Genomic DNA, 23,671 nt, shown 5'->3' with positions numbered 1-23,671 from the left:
CTGAGCTGGACGGGAGATCACACTCTTATTACTCACTACAGTAACCAAACAGAGGGTGTTTGGTAATGACACTGCAGAGCTCCATTCGGGGTAACTGGTCCTTCCTATTGAGGGTCAGAGACATTATTCCCCTTAATTACAATGTGTGTGTGTTGTATGTGTGAGACTCACGGTCCACTGTCCGGCACTGAGGTTCTGCAGGGCCCCTGCTGCAGCCTCCAGAGTGTTGTAGTTCTGGCTCTCAGTGAGCAGAGACAGGTACAGCCTCACTACCTCTGGCTGGTACAGCAGCTCAAAACCTGCAGGGACACAGAGAGAGCGAGCGAGAGAGAGCGCGAGAGAGCGAGCGAGAGAGAGAGAGCGAGAGAGCGAGAGAGAGACAGAGAGAGAGAGAGAGAGAGAGAGAGAGAGAGAGAGAGAGAGAGAGAGAGCGAGAGCGAGACATGGAAGTTAGACACAGAGCCACACAGGGTACAGTAGACACACAGGGAGGCAGAGAAGCAACAGAGACCGATTATTAAACAACTGAAATAAACAGAGACATGTAATGTAGCTTAGCAACAGAGACAGGCAGTCAGAGTCTGTGAAAACTGCTGAGATAACACTGAGATCTCTAATTCAAGTCTCTCCTCACACGAGTCTGGCAGGCAAGACTATTAGGTGTCTGTCAAATTATGGGAATTATTATTACTACTCTCTCGCTCACTCTAGTAAATCGCATTAACGGGAACGTGATAAGACAAGACAAACAAGGGTGCCAAGTCTACCCAAGCTATTGTTACCACTGGGTAGAAAACTGACATACATTTGCTAACAATTTAAAAATGGCATTGTCATTATTCCATAACTACAATGGAACAACAAGTGTAATTACATACTGATACTACTCGTGATACTACACAGTTTTACTAATACTACTGGTAGTTAGTCTGGTGTAAGTGTGACCGACTCTTAATAGGTACAGTAGCTCAGTCACAGATAACAGTCAGCAGCCACTCACAGAATCAGTGCTTTTCTATAATAATAGAGCCATCGGCTTAATTGCCACTGTCGCTCTCAAAGTACAAATCTCTGCTGTGATCAATGACCTCAGTCACAAAACTCTGCCCTGATTTTATTGAGTGGAGGGCGTGAGCAGGGCTGTGTCGGTCACCAAAATTAGTCAGTCTGTGATTGTCAAGCAAATAACTGTCGGTCTCAAGGTAATTGACCGTCAATTAACAAAAACACATTTAGTGTCTCGTGCCTTCCCACACATAACCTACAAGCCATTTTAAAAAGTCTAATAAATCCATGTAATATAGTCTACACCTTCACAAAAAAATCCATTATTTATTTTAGACATGCTTGGTCCTGATGGGGCTATGCCAAATGGCTGTGGGCTTCACTAGTTAATTTAGTAGACAAGATTTGCTTAGAATTTCATGGGATTATTTTATAGTATGAAGAATACAATTGAACAAATCTGAATAAAATATAAATATTTTCTCCAAACAATTTGGGGGACTGCGCACATGCGGCTATTCTGTGTTGTGGTTAAAGAGTTCATTTAGAATTAATAATGTGACTTTAGTTGTTCTACAAACATTGGGCTATATGTTTTGATTTCTAATACATTGTAAGGCTGCATGAGACTAATGATGATTTGAAAAACGTCGCTTGAAAGGCATGAGCTCTGCTTTGTTTATTGCGCAGGCTGTACAGTTTCTCATTCACAATTTGACAAGCACTTAAAATGCCTGGAGTTTCACGGCGGCTCTCCCTTTGTGGACGTAACGCACCCTAAAAAAAGCCATGCCTTTAGCGGCCCGGGGGGCTGCGCTGTGCCCTTTTCCGTGAGTGTGTTGTGCAATCCGAAGCGTCTCACACTCACATGGCTCTCCATCACGTAATCAGGTCTTTCTCACAGGCTACAAGTGAAGACAGACATCAGGGACGAAACTGTGCACACCCTTATCCAATTCCGATGTTCATATTGAAGATATTGGAAGCTGTCCATATTTACTTTGTCAGACAACAAGACAAGCATTAGCCTAAGGGCAATCAATTGGCGGGAAAACACCATTCTCAAAAGTGACCACCAATGCAATTATGCATGTAATGCTTTTATTATAAAACGCGCATTTTTATGGTGAAAATTGTCTTCCCCAAACTTGAAACTCACGCGCTGTGTGAGCCACGCGCTGCATATGCCAGTTACACCCCTTATAAAGCAGATTAATGTGCTTAATTTTAAGAACCTATTTGGCCACTTTGGACTAGGCTACATGAGGTGTGTGACTGATTCGAACAAGTCGCAAAAAGGCCTTGTTTCTTATGCTGGGCATCATTCACAAGTGATAATATATAATTCACAAGTGATAGTATATAATTCACAAGTGATAGTATATAATTCACAAGTGATAGGCTAATATTGTCACCCATCAGACTACAGTTTGGTAATACGGTCACCGCAACAGCCCTAGGCGTGAGTTCCCTCTTCGGTTGTGACATTTCAAACAGACCTCGGTAATGGCAGCTGATAGCAAGGTAAAGCGGAGCTTGTTGACATGGTCTGATCACTATGACTACAGATTATAGTTTAGGACTGTGTTTACACAGTTTAGGATCAGGACAGTTTAGGATCACTTAAACTATAAAAAGGGTAGAGCAAATGTCATTGTTTGTAATGATGTGAATACTGCCACTCATAACCTGGTACTTCTCTCATTTAGACTAATTTGCACACAAATAAATAATCTGTTGCCACAGACAAAGATTCAGTCGATCTTACAAGACATTGATTTTTTACAACAAATCATCACTCGCACCAGGACCATAAATACATTAGGATTGTGAATCATGAGGTAAGTAGATATTGATTTCACATATACAACAAAATCGAGTATCTGAGAGCAAAGTTTCTCTGTCTATTTAACACAGTCAGTAAATGGTTAGCTTGGCTGTGATGGTGTAATTACATTATCAGCTATCAGATGTCTGAGGCTGGTCAGAAAGAGGCAGAGTGTATATCGAACCCCTCTCTCCTTTTCCACTGCCAAGGTCACCACAGGCTGTTTGACATCCCAGGGGAGGATCACTTCTCATATTGTAATACATCCACACAAACAGCCAGTCGCTACGGAAGACAGCTTGGCTTGGCTCTATGGACTCAAAACCAAGTACTTCAACCTTATCAAAATACATTTGTATTCACATTCTCACAAACGGACAGTCAAGTCCTTCTGCACTTTAACGTCTGGTGGTTCTGAAAAGACTGCCTTCCCTTCAGTGTTTTCTGAATAATAGTGTCAGTCAGAACGCACACATTTTAGTAGCTTGTTGATAATTGAACTAAATTCAAAATGTTTTCAGCAGTTTTTTTTGCCATGTAGCAAACTACAGGAACTTGTTTTTGCAGAAACAAAGGAAAATATGGGTAAAGTACGCAATCATTTCCTTTATCGGCATCAGACCTGCATCATTTTCACGAGAAACATAGTTTGTGTTTTTAATAGGCGAGATTACCAATTCTCTTAAGACACGACCCCAAAGAGATCTCTTCTATCAATTTGCAGTCGGACATTTCAGATTTACATATGATTTTCACAAATTAATTAGGATGAAGTTAACTAAAGTTACTTTGAAGAAGTAGTTAAGTATACTATATTTCTCTTAAGGTTGGCTTTAGTGTAATTTTTCCAATGTGATGTAATTTGTAGCAGAGTATCTTCCCTAACACACACACACACACACACACACACACACACACACACAATTATTCACAGAGCTTAAATGAAAGACAATAACCATCCATTTATTCTATGTTATTTGAAGCAGTCCTTTCGAGAGGTATATTTTAAACCCATGAATTATGTGGGCAAAACCATATGAACACTTTATGATTGATACATCGTGGTTGGTGAGGCACTCCATACATTCTTTGGTAGAAATGAGAAGGCTGAAAGCCAAAGTAATAAACTGAACCAAAATATACGCATCAAAATAAACGCATCATGCAACAATTTCTAAGATTTTACTGAGTTACAGGACAAATCCTTGCGTCATGGGGCCGTTCAGTATCATGCTGAAACGTGATGGCAGTGGATGAATGGCACGACAATGGGCCTCAGGATCTCGTCACGGTATCGCTGTACAAATCGCACATCGATAAAATGTAATTGTGTTCATTGTTCATAGCTTATGCCTGTCCATACCATAACCCTTCCTCCACCATGGGGCACTCTGTTCACAACGTTGACATCAGTAAACCGCTCACGCACACAAAATACACATGGAGGTCCTGGGCTGACGTGGTTACACGTGGTCTGCGGTTGTGATGCCGGTTGGACGTACTGCCAAATTCACTAAAACGTAGGCGGCTTACGGTGGAAATTCTCTGGCAACAGCTCTGGTGGACATTCCTGCAGTGAGAATTCCAATTGCACACTCCCTCAAAACTTCAGACATCTGTGGCATCGTTTTGTGTGACAAAACTGCACATTTTAGAATGGCCTTTTATTGTCCCCAGCACATGGTGCACCTGTGTAATGGTCATGCTGTTTAATCAGCTTCTTGACATGCCACACCTGTCAGGTAGTTAGATTATCTTTGCAAATGAGAAATGCTCACTAATAGGAATGTAAACAAAATTTGAGAGAAATAAGCTTGTTGTGCGTATATAAAATTGCTGGGATCTTTGATTTCAGCTCATGAAACATAGGACCAACACTGTGCATTTATATTTCTGTTCAGTGTAGAAAGTGGTGAAAGCCTTATAATTAATACAAGTACTGCTTGCTTCAATGGATGACGCCAAGAAGAATACTTGGATATCTGGAAGGGCCTTTTACCATCACCTTAATGAGGAAAAGAAGAAAGATAAAGTCTAGAGTCAGACAACTTACTCCAAAGCCACGGAGAGGAGACACGAGGGAGCAGAGCTCGGCTACATTCTACATTCTGGGCATGAGCAGACCTGTCTTCAGGAAATGTACAAACCTTGAATAACAATTTTCAAGTCTAAATCTGGGGTTCACACCCATAATTTTGAAGGAAGAGGAAATTGGGGATGTTGGTCCATTCATCCTGGGGTTGCCAGATCCAGAAAGTCCATAGAGCGGTTTCCTTTCAGAGCTCCTGTCCTCATCCCTCCAGAATATCCCTCCACAACCATGTAAACCAATTGCGGTGCGTGGAGAGAGGGTTGCCAGTCGTAACCAAAGAAAGATCCTTGTTTGTGTTGAGGATTCGGGTTTCTAAGGAGCTCTGTGAGTCAGAGAGGCCACAGTATGTGAGTGATCAAAGAGAGGCCACAGTATGTGAGTGATCAAAGAGAGGCCAGCTAAAGTGTGACTGACAACAAATGAGCTGCTTTCGTCTGAGGCTTAAACAGCATAACGCAGCTGGGCAGCAGAGTCAGTAAAACAGTAGAACAGAAACAGACAGAACAGCAATACGATTCTCCATACGACTTTGCTTGTGTCAGACATTCAGTCAGTGCAGACTCTGCAAATTCAAGGCCATTTAATCAAGACTCACTGGCTTCACAGCAGGCAGATTATTTTCACACCAAGTCTCAGCCCTGTTCAAACCTCCCAGTGCCAAGTTCACTTTAAATCCAAGACAGTGTTTTAATAACCAAGTATCTGTAAATAAACAATCATACATTTCCCCGTTCCCCGCTCTCGTGTAATTCCAGGCAGACAGTTATGAAATTGCTATTTCGGAGCCCAAGGGCTCAGATAACGTGGCCAAGTACTGTTCCCTCAGAGACACATGAGAAAGGAGAGACATTCATAGGGCCTTTAAACTCATTCCTAGAGCTCTCTCTGGGATCTCCACATGTCCAGCCAATGAAGATGCGCTCCAAAGCTCGGCATCCACGTCCACCGTTGACATAGTAACTCTGTAAGGTTCATTTCTATGGTCTGCAGTGACATTTCAGTGGACATGCATAGCGGTTGGGGTTAGCCACAGACATTCCCCATATCATTTGTTTTTCTATGGTTTGCAGTGCGCCTTCATAGTTCACCTTCATGTCAGACTAGTTAGTAGGCTATAGAGCAGAGGTCGGCAACAGGGGGGTTGGGGGACTGTAACATCACCAGGAATTCTGCTAGAAATGTGTTTGATTTAGGTCATCTGTTCCCAGGAGACATGTGATCATATCTCAATGTAATTGAAGGTATGAAATAATTGCCATTTTCAAATAATCTATTTTTTAGGGTTTAGTTCTGGTAAATTTGTAGCGTTATAATTATGTTCCGGCCGCCCCTATTCACTCTGACTGGAGTTGCCTACCCCTGCTGTAGGGTGACGCTGTACTAGTATAGCACAGCCATGACATGTGCAGTGTATTACCTGCATTTACCACTTCCCCGTCATTAGTTAGCGCCTACCTGCTAGCTGCTTGCCAGGCAGGTTGTGAGCAGGGAATTCTAATTCATGGTGAATAGATCAGTTGTTGCTGTGACGTGACCGATCCGTCCCCCCTATTGCTGGTTCTTAGAGCCACAAACCCATATTGCACTCACCCTCTCTCAAGGCCTTGACATGTACCGCACATATTATAATTCTACAATTAATCGAAAGAAAAATGTTGACAAACATGAATGCACACACACCCCTCCCATCAATCCCCACCCTACGCACAAACTAACATCAAACATTATCCTCCCCTCTGGGTGCAAGGCTAGCATGTACAGTATATTCCCTGTACATGCCTATATGTTTTCTCCAGTAGACGTCGGTCAGATGAGCGGTGTGTTGCTGTGGCCTCCCCTTTCCCAAGCAGTCAAACGCTAAGAGAGAGCGGGACATCAAACCAGCGAGCTGAGGGACACACTTGGGGAGGCCCGAGATCACTTCTAAGTCAGCCGATAGGGCGGCGACAAACTCAAATGCTGGTGGCTCAATTCAGAGTCGAGAGGAGAGGAAGCGTGTGCTGCACTCCATGTGAGAGTGAAAGTAGGTTACAACAAAGTAAAGTCGAGGCGAGTGAGTGATGCAAGTGCTCATCAATTCAGTATTAGAATAATAGGGTTCAAGTGGGTTCACTCTTGGCTGCAATTAAAAGTGCAGGTGTTGCAGCAACATCATTACAGATTAACTGATAGAAACAAGCTGGCACACACACACACACACACACACACACACTAGCCCTCTATCAAAATGTGTTGTTCATCAATCAAAACTAAAATGGGGAACATATTGTAACCTCAATCTGAGGCGAGCCTCATACCTAAGCCTCCCACTTCTTCCACCCACACGCTTATATTCATAGGACGCCCAGTTAAAAGGCCATCACGTCACGTGAGGAACATCTGCAGGCCGACAGAAACCACAATCAATTACAGCTCTAACGCGCCGCAAAGTGGATCCGTTTTTACAGCAGGTCAGTGTTTTCCAGTGAAGTTAGGCAATGAGATAGAAGGAGCAGAGGGTTACATCCTCTCCCTATGAAACACTAACTAAATAAATACAACTTTTGGAACAGGGTACATCAGAGGTCATGGGATCTGCATTCCAGCCATGTAACACACGCACGTTTAACCCCATGAGACCCCCCGCTCTGAATGTATGCTTAAGGTTTTCATATCCCCATCCATGTCATAGCTAACGTTAATGAATGCTTTCACAGGGGAAGCCACGGAGAGAGCAGCTAACACATCACATCATTACAGCTGCTTTTAAAAGACAATAGCCGCAGTGTGTTAACCCTGGGTGCACTGCAAAGGAAGCTTAATTGAAAAACTAAATAGAATGCTTGGAAAATAGGAGAATTGCCTGTTTTCAGTTCAAACGAGTCAATGGCCTCACCGCTAATGAAGATGAGGTTTGAATGAAGCTCTGTTCACCCTCTCTTTCCAGCTCGTTTTCCATTTCTCTCACCCTCTTCTTCCCTCTTCATCTCTCCCCTGGCACCAATTCAAACCAGCACAGCCACTTTCAACCACAGCCATCTCACTAGAGGCAAAGAGCAAAAGTCAAGCCTTCTAAATAATGCTTACACCCTCTCTCCCGCTCTCTCTCTCTGTATTGGCGTCTCTGTGGGTATTGGCGTTGCGCAACCATAAAGGGCACAACACATTCAAATAAACAGTTGGTGGCATTTAGTTGGAAGGTGACAATGGGGTACAGAGAGTAACTGGCGGTCAGCCCATCTCATGGACAGCTAGCTACAATATTAATCAAAGATACCCCCAGAGAGCAGCAGGACAGAGAAGAGAGACCGGTGGCTGGATAATAGTCGGCATTCCACCACACCACTGGCTGCTGGCATGGTATATCAATTGGAAGACACTGTCAAAAGGCTGACGGATACTTGAGAGTTTGGTTCAGAGTGTATCCTGGATCACAACTACGGTGCCGCCATTTTAGGAGACACCAGACATCCTTCCTCCTGTTGAAAGGGGATCATGAGGTCCTGCTGTGGCACCCCAGAGTGAGACGTCTCCTAGACCTTCCAGCCCAGAGCTACCGCGAGGAGAGCGAGCCACCAGTCCTCCCATGGATGTCTCGATGCCGGCCACCTCAACGGGTCACATTGTGTGCTTGCCACAAGTCAAACCTTTCCTGTTCTGAATCCAAAAGGACAGGTTTCCGTTTTCATCGTCCTCCAGCAGAACAGAAAACAAACTCAGTGGTTCTTCATCCGCTCCTGAACAACAAGTTCCAAAGGGTAGCTAACCAGAGGCTGTGATTCCAGCATCAAGACAACCTTTCTGGATCAACAGTTGGAATGTAATGTGCTCTGGTGTTGTTGCCAATGATCCAAAATGTAATCGCTCCTAATAGCTTCTGGGCCGTGGGTTTATATGATACCTTTGTCACGCAAGACAATAATATACCTCAGCTGTGACCCTGACCGACCTATTGTCAATGTCTCTGTCCAGGAGGAACTCCAACTGACCACATGTCATAGGGATGGGCTAATCTGTTTCTCAGAGCCTGCCTTCAGCCCAGTCACACAGTGGCCAGTTAGTTTCCAGTCCCTACATCCTCACTAGGGCTCAGACAGACAGTGACCATTAGTCGGATTACGTGTGACTTCAGGGAAGGTCTAGGAACAGAACAGCTAGCCTATCCGCATGTGGCTGGGCCTGGCCGGACAGACACATTTAGATGCATATCTGGACCTGCGGGGGACTGGATGTTATTATGGAGGCCGCAGATAAGGCTCAGATCCCAAGGCCCATGCGGTCGGAGGCTCAGGACTAATTCTCTCTCTGTCAGGGCCTCACAACGCAGACCAGAGCACAGTGGTTGGTCGGCTGACTGGTGGACTGGCTGGCTGGCTGGCTCTCTGATGGTCAGGCTGCTCTGATGTCTGTGTGTGGATCTCCCGTAGTGCTTTAGTGTCAGACTGTATATCACAGAGGACTTCAAATCCTGGAGATCGGGTTGGGGGAGTGGGAGGGATCGTGGAACTGGGGGGGGGGCTGAGCTGCTCACAAAATGGAGTCGCGGACAGAAAACGTGAGGGTGAGAGATGGATAAGGATATGGAGGATGAAGAGAGATAGGGAGAGGAGAGATGTGGAGGAGACGGGGAAAAGGAGGAGGATGAGAAAGCAGATGAGGGATGGGAGGCGTGTGGTGGACAGCAGAGGGTAGAGAGAGGAGTAGAGTATCGCCTGGAACCGAAATAGCATAGGGCTGAGGTTGCCACGGCAACCCCAACCTCACGACTAACAAATCTGTTCACTCGACGCCGCGGCAAAGAGGATCACACCGACAACAACATTAAAGATATTATCTTCTTATTTCCCCTCTTAGTTCATTTATTTGGTGAACACTTCGAGACTGACAAGCTAAATGAAAATGAAGGAGGGTCCTTTCAAAGTCCTCGAATAACACCCATCATCTTCCCTCAGTAAGTGACACACTTCAGACAGAAACGGCATAGCAGGGTCTCCAGAATCTGGTGTTATTTTTAATAACAGCCCGTCTGTCTCCCAGGCAGTGTTATGTTTCTGAGAGAACAGGGTTAGTGTTCTGTTCTGCAGCCTCACCTTGAGGGCTGGATGGCACCGTTTGTCAAGGCTCATCACGTACTCAGACAAAATGTTAAACTCCAGCAGCACAGTGAAAACCAAGAGAGAGACAGAACTGAGATAAAGCACTAGATATTTCCTTCTGTGTTGCTTCACAAAGCCTGGAAGGCAAAGCCGTGAGTAAAGTTGTCATGAGGCAGCTACGCACGACACAAACTTACAAGACAGCTGGTCAGCAATGAAAACCTTTGGTTGAACAGGATGAGATAATTGGCATTCTGAACACGTGGCGACTGCATCCGACAAGGATTTGAGAGCGAAACGGGACATTTGTTTTTACATTGGGAATTGAGAGCGAGAGGGGGAAAAAATATATAAATTGCAACTAGTCGACTGTAACGTGAGCGAACGCGAAACAGGACACCCGTCTGCCTAATGGCATCATAAAACAGATGAGCGCTAGAAGCGTCGCTCTACACCCGCAATAACATCTGCTAAATATGTGTATGTGACCAATAACGTCTGATTTGACTTAGAAGGCTAAGCTGACATATCATGTTTGGAGGAGAAACAATCTTGAGAAGGAGCGAAATAGCTAAACGATGTGAACTGTGGGGAGACTTTGAAATGAGAGACCAGTATTGCTTCTGGCTTGATCAGGACCTGGGCACTGATGAGAGGCCAAGGGTGCTGGGGACAAATGTTGACGCGCGGCGCTAGGGTCTAGGACTGGAGATTGGAAAATAAGGCTGACACAGGGTCTGTAGCTAGGACAAGGACAGATGCAGGCTTGGGGATGAGACTGGGGCTGGTCGAGATGGGCTGGGGATCAGGTGTGCGATGAGGGCAGTGATTGTGTTTGACGGTGGAGGAATTTTGCCTGCCTGTGTCTCAGTCAGGCGCCATCTCTCACTCTGGGCTTGTGTCCCGCATGGCATTATACAGTACCAGCAATTATGGCATACACCATACGCTGTGGCATGATTAATACTCGTCTGGGAAACTAGGGGATCACGGTCTTTCTCTACACACGTATGGGAACATAATAGCCACACACACACACACACAAGCACACAGACACACACAATTCTCTACCAGACCCTTATAAGGGTCTATAACACTGCTTACGCCTACGCCATTTTCACAGGCAATGTTCTGTGTCTGTGGAGTGGCGTGATGAACAACACACCCTCTAATGGACACATAATACACCACCTTCACGGTCAAGGGCACAACACCTTGTCCTCCGCACCACAGGGATGTGTGTGTGTGTGTGTGAGAGAGTAAAAGGAAAAGAGAAACAGTCAAGGGGAGATGGGGATGGAGGTTGACTGCATCTCAATCCCTGACAGTCTAAACATAGTCTGAGTCAGAGCGTACTTCGTCAGCCAGAAGGGCAACGGGCCCAGACACCCAGGAGTTTAGTTGGTTAGAAGTTCAAACATGACTTGACCCTGTCAGCATACACCCAGGGAGTGTAGAAAATGCTGCATGGCCTCGGGACACTTCCCTCTGTTGAGGACAGTGATCCTTGGTGTGCTTTTAAAACTCCTGTTTACAACATGGCTCAACTTTTTTAGAACTACCAATTCACGTCCAACGCTACGTTGACTACAACACAACACAGTGACTTCCTAGAGGGTGTTTTGTTGTGCAAACCACCATAGTAGCTTTGGCAGCGATGTCGTGTCTCTGCCATTGCGCTGGTTTTAATTAGATTCTTGCAGAAATAGAAAACAGAAACATCCCATTCTGGCTCAAACGGGGCCAAACAAAGGCTCCCATTGGAGGGTTAAATCTCATTCTTCCCTCCTGCTGCTAATTCTCCTCTGTAATTATTGCTCCAGCCGTTCTTGTTTAGAGGGTAGCACGCTAAATCATCCAGAGAACCGTGATGATATTGAGGGCTACTGTGGATTGGATTCCCCCTTTCACACTCTCCCTAGCTAGATTCTGCAGAGCCGGAAAACACTGTTTAGAGAGAGACAAGGCAGCTATGGTGGAAAATAAGAAACATTTCATGACGGATCTCGCAGGGAGAAAGGAAGTGGTCATGAGGATTGTAGACCACAGGAAGACTAGTGCAATCAGAGCTGGCTATCTGCCATCGTGTTGCACACACGCACACACTAACTACAGCTACTACTACTACACACCACAGGTTTATTTTTACAGAGCCAAAGCATCCAGCTAATGATGCATAACAGCCTTTCAACATGGGACCTCCCAGAGCTTTGGGTTATCTGAAGCCTCAGTGTATTCCCAATGACCCACGGGGTGGTCTGTCTTCAGCAACAAGGCTTTCTCCCTTTGCTTTGGTTTCATTCTTTCCTTTTATGCTCATTATTTCAGCTGATCATCAACTGTTTGAATGAAATTGTTTGCGGGGGGAATTAACAAAAGAAAATTGCAGCCGAGAGCTGAGGCGTTGACAAGTCAAATGATGACTTCTGGTTCCTTGTGGGCCCATTCCGTGGTGTTTCTGTTTCAGAGGCAGACTAGTTGAGACACGGAGTCCAGCAGAGTGTGATTATGATGCGACGATTGACAGGCTGGCAGCGCCATGGTTCATTATGACCGGGCATCAAACAGCTGGATTCAGAGAAAACTCATTTATAATCTCATCCCCTCATAGTTGGGGAGCCACCGCCCCCCCACAAACAAACACGGGTGGCTCAATATGGTGACTGGGATAGTGACTCAAAGCCAAAAGCAGTCTCATCATACCTTATTCCCTTCCAGAATAGAGACTTGCTAATGTTCCCATTTCTGTGTGCAGACACTCACATGGCAGACCGATCTAATGACAGTGAATAAGGGACAGCATCCAGTGTCTCCTAGCAGCTTCACAGAGTCAGACTCATGTTTTATCTGACGGGTGCTGCGGGTGTGAGGTAGGTGTGTGCATTGGCGCACGTGACGGGGGCAAGGAGGTGTTTGGCACTGGCACCAACCGCGCGAAGTCTCACCATCCTGCTAAATCTAACAGCAGGAGGAGAGGAAGAGGCGGAAGGGGTGAGGAACAGCTGAGGAATATTTGTGTTTTGAGAGATAAGGAGTCACCCTGTCAGTTGGAGGCAGGTTTGTGTGTGTGAGAGAGAGAGAGAGAGCGAGAGAGAGAGAGAGAGAGAGAGCGAAAGAGAGAGCGAGAGCGAGAGAGCGAGAGCGAGAGAGAGCGAGAGAGAGAGAGAGAGCGAGAGAGAGCGAGAGAGAGCGAGAGCGAGAGAGAGCGAGAGTGCGTGTGTGTTTGTGTGCATATAGCAGTCCCGAGAGTTATCGTTTCGCTATCTCGGTGTTACATTCCTCAGTAGTGAAGCTCTTCTGAAGATGGAGACATGCTTTCTCTGGGTGGGGGATTGCGGCTGCAGTCTCAACATAACTGTATGAATAATTTACTGAGTTTCTACTTTCACTCGGGGCGGGCCTGTCGATCTGCCCTAACTTTCCCTCCGGTTTTGAATCCTGACTCACATCTCAAGTTATTACACAAGAGATTACCGAACAGTTTTGGGAGTTAAATAAGGGGAAATGGAAGGCGTTTACTTTCTGTTAGGGAGGTAAGGAAAGTTTCTGTGTAAGCTCAAAAATTAAATTAAAAAAATAATCAATCCACAGGGACTAAGAGCATCCCAATTCCTTCAGAACCTTCCGTCAGACTCCGGGTTCCGGTTGCGAATGTGATAAATGTAAAGCAGTGACAATCTTCAAGGGAAACATTTAGTTCCCCTCCGCGGTCTACAAAGCACCTCAGAGGTACACGCCGTGCCTCCATACTGACAGTCACCATTCAATACACAACAATTAGTCAAGTGGGATTCAAAACACATCCGTGAGTCAGAGAGCATAGGTTAAAAAAAAGATAGATTTCCTGTAGGTTGTAAAAGACTGTTCAAATGAAGTTACATGATATGGCAATGGCCTATGGTTTTGTCACCTTGTATGACCAGATGGAACTCCAGTTCAAACATGACTTGACCCTTTCAGCATAAACCAAGTACATTCCCTGAGTTTCCACAAGATAGCACAGCCACAAAGTCAAAGATGGCTATTTAGTAAAAATTCATGAAATAATCATTTTAGGTTAGGCGTAAGGTTAACAGCGTGGTTAAGGTTACGCAGCAGTAACACACCACAGTGAGGCTTCGAGTTGCTGTTGACGTTTTAAAACCCTCTTCAAATTAAACGCTAGGCTCGTAAACTAAGCCGTTAAAGCATTATGGAGTCGTAGCGTTGTTACTGAATTGTTACCTCAATTCTTCAACTTGTTTGTTCGGCGAAGGGAAAACATACATCTCCAAAATAGGCAAACTTTCCAAAGCACAGTGGAGAGGAGAGGTGCATGAAAAGAGAAAAGAAAATTAAAAACACATTCTAAGACTCCCGAGGGGACTCATGAACCTTTGCCCTGGCTACCTCTCGATTGCTCCCTCCCTCACTCCTACGGCCACTACTAAGTACGGTACACTAACACAGCTTTAATCAATCCACCTTGTTGTAAATACTGTAAGAAAAGCTGAACAAGGCGTTCATCCTAGTCATTAAACAAACATTCAAGCATCATGAAAGAGTGCTGGCTCAGGGAAAACACAACAGAGGTGGGAGGATACATACAGTGCCTGGGATGGCAACTTAGGACATCAGAACACAAGTCACCTGTGTCGTGAACTTTGGCTATTTAACAGCAGAAGCATAGCATCTCTATACAGCTGTACTGTACAGTATGTGACTTAGCTTGATTGTTGTGCTCAGCTCTCCTCATGCAGGTTCCTAGAGTAAACGGAGCAGTAGTGAGTGGGGAAGGCCCGAGAGGAAGAGATCAAAAACAATGTGCTGCGGAAAAAATACAAAACAAAAATGATTAATCTGTGCCTTCTCTCCTCCCAGGACTCTCTCCCTCCTTCGGTTTCTCCTTTTTCAAAACTGCATCGTTCCACTTTGATGCCCCCCCCCCCCCCCCTATCCACACCTCCGGTACTGAAGAAACAAAACAAAATTTGAAGTGATTTCCCTCTGCTCTCTGCGAGGGTACATATACACACTCCGTGCCAAACACTTCGTACATGACCTTTCCTCAAAGCAAAAGGTTTACATGTGGTGCAGTTTCAATAAACGTTGGGCTGAGACACACACACACACACTTCGTACATGACCTTTCCTCAAAGCAAAAGGTTTACGTGTGTTGCGGTTTCAATTAACGTTGGGGTGTGTGTCCCATCAACTCGGTCGCTCTCTCTCCTTAATGAAACGCTTTCTTCTTTCAGAGTTCTTAAATTACTTTTGTTCCAGCGCCTCTGTTCAACGCTATGAATAATGCAATAACAGGAACTTAGGAAGTCCTTTAATAATCTCTGTACTGTCAACAGGTCTGTTTATAGTGCAATCAGGCAGAGAGAATTAGCTATACACAGAATTAACAACCTCATGGTGAATTAAAAATGGCGTCCCTAAAATGATAGCGACTTCATGTCTGTAACATAACGTTTCAGTTGGGACTCTTCCGCCGCGCTCTGATTGGGTGCAGACCAGTCACTACTAGTGTGTGTGATTGCGTGTCTGTGTATGCTTTTTTTTTTTAAATGCACTGCTGGAGACCCTAAATCTCATGTGGTTTTTACCGTAATCATAGACTGCAGCCTGTTGGTAAGTGATGCGGAGGGTCTGTGACCTCCATTGGACAACAGATCAGGGCTGAACTACACATGTAATCTCCCACAAATCTCTCCCTCTGCCAATGCATTTGAGGAGAATAGCTCCCAAATTCTCCACAAACAGGGACATTAACGTAGCTAAACGTACAACCACAGTATACAAGATTATCATAGATAAACAGCGCAGGTAAATGTAATATCCTATGTGAACAAATCATGGGTAGACTACAGCTGCAATAGTACTTTTATACTACAAAATGATTCATCCAGTTGAGCAATAAGTACGTATAAACTTTACCACACCACATTTACATCACAGGGTAACATTTGCACTCTCAAACACAAATCGTTTTAACCAGTGCTTAATTTGAGCCGGCACCTCTTCGTTTTGGACTGTTTCGTTTCCGGAACCTATTTGGCCGGATCCAGAACATTTACATGCATATATTCTTTTCAAACGCTGTTTGCAATGTAAACATTCAAATGAAGGCGATCCGAGTCAATTCGAGTTGCTGCCTCATTAATTATCCAGCCTCTTAAAAACGTAATGTGGGAACGTAGATTTTGAGCCCGCGACCTGATGTTCTAAAGAATGAGTTTGTGTCGGCCGGCTCAGGCTATAATGTTGATCAAACTCTGCGCACAAGTTCGAGACCATGAAGGGCCGTTGCGGTGGTGAGAGGGAGAAGCGCGCCTGTATCCGGTCTCAGAACTAGAATGAGATTCACATTCTATGATCCGTCTCCCTCCCTCCGCTAGACATGAACCTGCCTACATAGAGCCAATAGCTTCTTAAAACAAATAGCCTAGCTGTGGATCGTGTTAATGAAGCCCGATCACGAGGCATATTGCCCGGGAACACGCGGCAAATCTATCAGTTAACAGCATGAAGCCAGAACAAGCCTTTCGCAATATTTCAAACACAGGTTGAAAAGCAAATAGCTCCTGCTTAAAAGAGAACACTAATCTGACTGTAGGCTACGAACATTGTTTTACAAAGTAAAACAAGAGATGGCCTTTTGGCATGAGAGTAAAATCGTCCATCGCCGGAGAGTGAGCTACGCATCATTGGGTGAGTCAGAGAAAGTGGAAAGCTTTTCTAGGACTATAATTTCCTCCTCATACTGTATAGTGAAGAAAAATATAAATGCAACAGTTTAAAAGATTTGACTGAGTTACAGTTCATCTGAAATCAGTCAATTGAAATGCATTCATTAGTCCCTAATCTATGGATTTCACATGACTGGGAATACAGATATGGGCGTGGATCAGAAAGCCAATCAGTATCTGGTGTGATCACCATTTGCCTCATGCAGAGCAACACATCTCCTTCGCATAGAGTTGATCAGGCTGTTGATTGTGGAATTTTGTCCCACTCCTCTTCAATGGCTGTGCGAAGTTGCTGGATATTGGCGGATACTGGAGCACGCTGTCGTACACGTCGATCCAGAGCATCCCAAACATGTTCAATGGGTGACATGCCTGGTGAGAATACAGGCCATGGAAGTACTGGGACATTTTCAGCTTCCGGGAATTGTGTATAGATCCTTGCGTCATGGGGCTGTGCATTGTCATGCTGAAACATGAGGTGATGGCAGCAGATGAATGGCACGACAATGGACCTCTGGATCTTGTCCCAGTATCTGTGCATTCAAATTGTCATCAATAAAATGCAATTGTGTTTATTGTCCGTAGCTTATGCCTGTCCATACCATAACCCCACCACCACCGTGGGGCACTCTGTTTACAAAGTTGAAATCAGCAAACTTCTCGCCAACACGACACTTGGACGTACTGCCAAATTCTTTAAAACGTTGTTGGAGGAGATTCAATTCTCTGGCAACAGCTCTGGTGGACATTCCTGCAGACAGCATGCCAATTGCACGCTCCCTCAAAACTTCAGATATCTGTGGCATACTATTGTGAGACAAAAACTGCACATTTTAGAGTGGTCTTTTATTGTCCCCAGCACAAGGTGCACCTGTGTAATGATCATGCGGTTTAATCAGCTTCTTTATATGCCACACCTGTCAGGTGGATGGATCATCTTGGCAAAGGAGACATGCTTACTAACAGGGATGTAAACACATTCGTGCACAACATTTGAGAGATATTAGCTTATGAGAAACGTCTGGGATCTTTTATTTCAGAAACGGAGGCAGTTTGCCCTCTTAAAGGTCCTTAGTACTGAAAAGTGTCTGTTCCAGGTGCGTACATCTTTTATTTCAGCTCATGAAACCAACACGTTACATGTTGCGTTTATATTTTTGTTTTGCGTACAATTTGTCTCCACACACCTAGGCTATTGATGGATTCAAGACAAAAGTGTTTATTGATCTCAGATTCTCAGAAGTCAAAACGCAAGACAAAAGGATTACTTCCAATTGTGTGCCATTGAAACCTTATCACATTGCAGCTAGCCAAACACTGCTTTTAGTGCAGCCAGTGTTGTGCTTCCAGTAAGCGCAGCCTGTGGAACATGCTAATTACCCTCCTCCCAGCTCATCTGCTTTACTTTAAAGCGATAAAAAGGAGGCAGAATCTGCTTAACACCTTAAAGCACCGCAATTAATTGTAATCTAGTTTAATGAGAGACCCACTTTGACTAGCTAATGTGGCTAATTGCAGCCATACAGGAAATGCTATTGACTTTGAGCGGATGCCATTAGACCTTGATGAAGGTGCTGATGTGTGAATATCGCATAGCCCACAACACACACAAATGTACTGTATCTCTCTCTCAGCTGCTATATGCAGACAAACACACCCCTGCTATATGCAGGCAGACGCACGCACACACGCCATAAAAGGAGGCACGCGATAAAAGAGATGCGCGCACACACAGAGGCAAAGCACAAAGAGATTTGTTGTGGCATCCTGCATGCCAATGTTGGACTGCAGCAACCAATTGGGATGTTTATTCTTCAGAAAGACGAGGAAAGGGTGCAGGTGGAAACGTTTCGGCTCATTCGATCAATAGAAGGAACAGTACAACGATAAACCTATATATATATATATTCTATCGAAACGGTAGAGGTACAGCAAACCGCCTCAGTGGCATAACATTCCTCAAGTGTATTAGAAATAAGCAGTGCAAGTAGGGTCTCTTATGTTACAAGTAAATGATTGAGATGACTCTTAAAGCAGGCCTATAGGAGTAAAGTACTGGCTCAGCTAAGGGGAGAGGAGTACTGCAACAATCCCTGGTGTGTTGGTCCTCTCAGGTTCTGTATCAGTAACTGTAGAGGGGGTTGGAGAGGCTGGAGAAGACTCACGGCTGATAGACATGCTTTGCCACACAGGCCCAGGGTGACTCGCTTGCTTCCACTACCCAACATCAAATCCAATTCCAACACTGCTGCTGGGGAATAGCTGTCTGCCTGCCTGAACCAGCCATTCCCACCCGTCAACAGTGTTCCAACACTGCTGAAACAGGAGGGGACTGTCCCGCCTTGTATCTAGTTGGAACTTACTTTAGTACTGTTGCATTCCTTTTAAAAGTAAAATAAAATAACATTTCTCAAGGCACCTTGGATTATAGGTTCCCTTGTGGTGTGTGTGGTTCAGATAAAAGGGCTACTGGGTATCATTCAGTTTTATAGTGACACTGTTGGGGTTGCAGAACCTGATTTACTGCTGATTTTCATCTCCCATGTAAAGGAACTGATTCCAAATCAGCTGAAATGTTTGGGAGCCCTTTACAAAAGGCCTGATGCCTGTGATCTCTGCCAACAAAGCTGTGTTTTATTTTTCCTGGTAGCATTTGTCGTCAAAACAAGGCTAATTTGGGGAGACGATTTCAACCGTCACTTCTCTCTAAATAACAACGTGTCCTGCAGAGTGACACACACACACACACACGCATAAACACACTCAAAAAGGTGATTAAATGCTCGTGCACACACTTGCAAATATTTGTGATATTCTCCTTTTTAGTGAGCGGGAACAGGAGTGAGCGGTGGAAGCTGTAATAACAGAACCTCTGACAGAACAAGCCTACCTTTTGTGGGTTCAGTGCGTTTGGGGAGATCCAGCGTGTCGTAGCTTTTGGCATTCTCTCCGTTTTTCCTGCCTGGATTGTGATTGGAGAGAGAACAGTTGTACATGTCAAACAGACAACCAGACCAGTGGCGTAGTGGGAAACTCCCATCGCCGGTCACGGGGGGAAGTAACGCTCACTATACTTTCAATGCATTTTTCTGCAAAAGTGGGTCAACTGTCGCCTCCACAAAAAAAAGTGGGTGAACCATCCACTACACCAGAGAGTTCATTGACAATGTCCCTGAGATCACTGCATGACCACACACACGCAGATGGACAAGACACACGGTGTGAGTGTACGTATACTGCACACACACATTCAAACACAGATGGACAGACTTGAGTACACACACACACACATACACCATATACATGTCTAGTAGCAGCCTAGTGGGGAACCTCCTTTAATAAAGGGAGGGAGGGTAATTGAGCAGGGTGGGCCAGCTAATGAACGTCTCTCCATCCATATCGTCAACACGGACGGGACACGGCTAAAAACTAAATCCCAGGTTCCTTTTCACTACCCAAACTTATTGGTCTTACCTAGTCTCCCCTACCTCTACTCCTCGTGATTAGGCAAGGTTTGAATTACTAACACTACGATGCTGTGTGGTAGGATGAAGGAGTGAGAACCACAGCAAATTAAGAGGGCAAACAAGTCAAGTCCGTGAGGAGATCCAAACTACTGATGCTACAGTAGCTATAAGGGGAGGGGTGAGACAGTGAGACAGGAGGACACTCACCTTGATTAAACCACTCCTCTATAGTTAGCCAAGGAAGCAGCAGCAATGCCAAGAAACACAAGCAGGGAGAAGAGAAGAATAAATGATAAAATAGGTTGTGTGGATTAGAGGTGACATAATACAAACAAGTTCAGTTTAAAGTCAACTTGGGGCTATAAAGTTCAGAGGGAAAACGGGAAGAGAGAGTAGGAAAGCCGAGAGAGAGAAAGAGAGAACACAAGGGAGGGAGAAGGAAAGAGATAGCAAGAGAGAGTGGGAGAATAGAAGGTAAGAAACAAGTACTTAGGGCAGAATGGTGACAAGTGGAGAATAAAACCCATTAGCACTCCATAGGTGACTCTCCTGGGACAGAGTTAAGAGGCTGTGGTGTCAGTGTACTCGGCTCATTAGAGAAAGTGTGTGTGTACGATCACACTGCAGCAGCACACACAAGGAGAGACAGGGACAGTCACTGCCACTCAAGGCACTAAGCCAGCCACACACACAACAGCACAGGAATATAGGAATCAAAAACAAAAAGAGAAATGTAAAACGCAACCATTTTGCATTGGGTAAAAATGCTGGGCCTGAAGCGTCTGTTCATGATAATGGGTGTAATGCAAGTGTCAGGATTCGGGGGGGTAAATTTAGACAATTTAACTCGGGTAACAAATTGCTGGGAGAGACCGTGTTGTCTAAACGACTCTCTTGCAAGATCTGACTCCCCTTCCCGCACTCACACTGTTTTTGGATGGGTGTGTTAAGCATTTTTAATGTAGGCCATCTTTCCTTCAAAGTACACCTCCAGGGCCTGTGAAGACTAAACACACCACATTAACTGCTGTGTACAATAGCAGCAGACTGGCTAATTCGCCTGCGATTGCCATCTATAATATTCAATCTGTAAACACACACACACATTTCCAGACACACGCCCCAGTGCTTCTTGGCCTCTAAATCAGTAGCATCCCCCTCCAGACTGTGAGGGGTCAGTGAGATTGGGTCACACCTCATTGACTAAGTGATTCATTGCTGTCATTATTTGTTGTGGGAGAGGGACCTCTACTTGTTGTTCAGCCATTTGTCAGTGATCGAGAGGTAGCCTACACTAATTACATCTCTGTCTAGAACCAGAGGGTAGCCTTTACTAAATAACTGTCTGCTATGGGGAAATAGCTCTGGGCTGAAGGGTACGAGGTAAATAGAGCTCTAAAGAGCTGAAATACTGTTAGCATAGGCCTGGATACATACAGTAACCTATTCAAACTGACAGGGCCCATTTTGAGTATAGTATAATGGGTTTCGGTCCCCTTTTTTTTCTCTCTGTGTGTTAATCAGTGGTTCCTACAGAACATCATACACTGGCGGTGCACGGAAGCGGTTAGTTTTGGGACTGGGCCCATGTCTCCCCAGTCTGTCGTCCCTGCCTTTCACCTTTGGCCTTCTTCCCTCCGAAGCAGCCTGCGTCATCCTTCTTCTTCCTCTGAGGGCCCACAGAGCCCGGGGCCTGCAGCACTGATGGGTCTGTGAACTTCTCGGCCCCTGGGATCTCCTTGTGAACGTGGTAGGACAGGTTCCTCATGATACACACACAGTTCTCCACAGACTGGAGGAGGCGGGGACAAAGAGTTGTCAGCTCAACCTGCACAGATTGTTCTCAGAATATGATATGAAAGGGACTGTTTACTCGCTTCCAAACAAGATAAAGAGACCCACTGGAGACAAGCAAAACAGAAGACAAATCAGCATTCGTGGTATCAAATATCCCCAACGACTACACAAAATACTGTTATAAGAATATACAGGTAGAATGATGCGTATGGGGAGGTGTGTGGAGCTGGCGGCTCACCTTGTTGTCCATGTCTTTCTTCCCCACAGCGGACTGCAGGGCGTGGAGCAGAGCGTCCACCAGCCCCTCACACTCCCTCAGCCTGCGCCTCGCCTCGGCCCCGTCCGAACTCACGTTCCTGTGGAACACAGACACACCCTGGTCAGAAGCAGAAAAAAAAGAGACAGCCGTAGGCTGTGTTAATAAACAGCATTTAGAGTCGCTTTTCATTTCACTTCCAATTTCCTCCATGAGTGGTTGAATATATTACAGAGACAGAGGGCTCCTATCTCCCGTGCACAGAGATTGCCCAGTGCCCATGCTCTAGAATCTGAGGAGATTAAGATCAGACACAGCTGACTTCAAGAGATAAAAGTAAACACCTGAATCTGACGACAGTGAATCAGCAGTGTAACCGCTAAGCAGACAGGGAAATAATCATTCCACAAACCGTCCCGCACAGGACATGAAAAGTGGCAACTTCCCGCCAAAGATGGAACCGTACACAGGCTTGTAATCTACCATTCCGCACTCCCAAACAGACCTGGTTAGTAAATAACCGTCTGCAAAGGCCTGCCGAGTGGCTCCGCGCATGTCTTTACAGAGACTTTAGTTGTGGAGCGAGAGAGCAGGAGCTGCTAGGCTCGCTGGGGACTTAATTTAAGAGGGTTTTCTTTCTGGGCCATATAATCCCATTACCAATCCACCCAGCTAGTCCTGGAGGATGATGCCTGTCACCGCTCTGAAGGGGTTGAGGGGGACAGCCAGAGTGACACACACACTTAAATGTGCACACACTCAAAGGTGATATATGCACGAGCGCACACACTTGCAAACAGAAATGTGCATACACACAGCCGCTCTTTTACACACCTACACACACAGGGGGAAGTCAGTCAGTCTGCCAGTCTCTGGTGCAGATTCCATTCATCTCAGGTAAAGCCTGGGCTATTATACACGTTGGGCTAATTAAAACGAATCAATGGTACAGAGAGGCAGACACCGCAGACCATACGGGACTCTAATTCCCAAATCAATCATAAAACATTGACGGGACTGTAGTGGAACGGGTCAAGAGCTTCAAGTAAAATGGCGCCGACAGATATGGCAGCTCTGCTTCTAGCTCCTAAGAAACTTTGTGTTATTTCTTACATTATTAGCACAGAAAATATTTTGTTGTTATTACATACAGCCAGGCATAACTTTTGTATATCAGAGCTGCGGTAACTCACCAGCATTTACGACCAGGAATGCGACTTTCCCGAATTGGATCCTTTGTTCATACCACCCAGGGCAATTTAACTTATTCCAAAGGCTGCTCCAAAACACCGCCGGCGGAGAAGAGGTATTCGGAGTCGACTTCTAATCCGACTCAGGAGGCGTGCACACCAGCCACCGCTTCCGAGTATATTAATTGCTAATGTTTCGTCTCTGGATAACAAAGAAGACTAGCTCA

General features: G+C 45.2%; 1 protein-coding gene across 1 annotated transcript in view; it reads right to left on the bottom strand.

Annotated features, from left to right (window-relative positions):
• arvcfb (ARVCF delta catenin family member b) overlaps positions 1-23,671 on the bottom strand; it is a 130,065-nt gene that overhangs the window by 14,824 nt on the left and 91,570 nt on the right. The window contains 5 exon segments of the mRNA XM_029638156.2: positions 172-299; positions 19,625-19,696; positions 20,409-20,426; positions 21,822-21,993; positions 22,237-22,354. Coding sequence (XP_029494016.2) covers positions 172-299; positions 19,625-19,696; positions 20,409-20,426; positions 21,822-21,993; positions 22,237-22,354 — 508 coding nt within the window.

This window comes from Oncorhynchus nerka, linkage group LG27 (genome assembly GCF_034236695.1).
Source record: "Oncorhynchus nerka isolate Pitt River linkage group LG27, Oner_Uvic_2.0, whole genome shotgun sequence".
In the NCBI taxonomy this organism is placed as follows: Eukaryota; Metazoa; Chordata; class Actinopteri; order Salmoniformes; family Salmonidae; genus Oncorhynchus; species Oncorhynchus nerka.
Note: the sequence above shows the minus strand (reverse complement) of the source record. Positions and strands in the feature narration are given on the sequence as shown.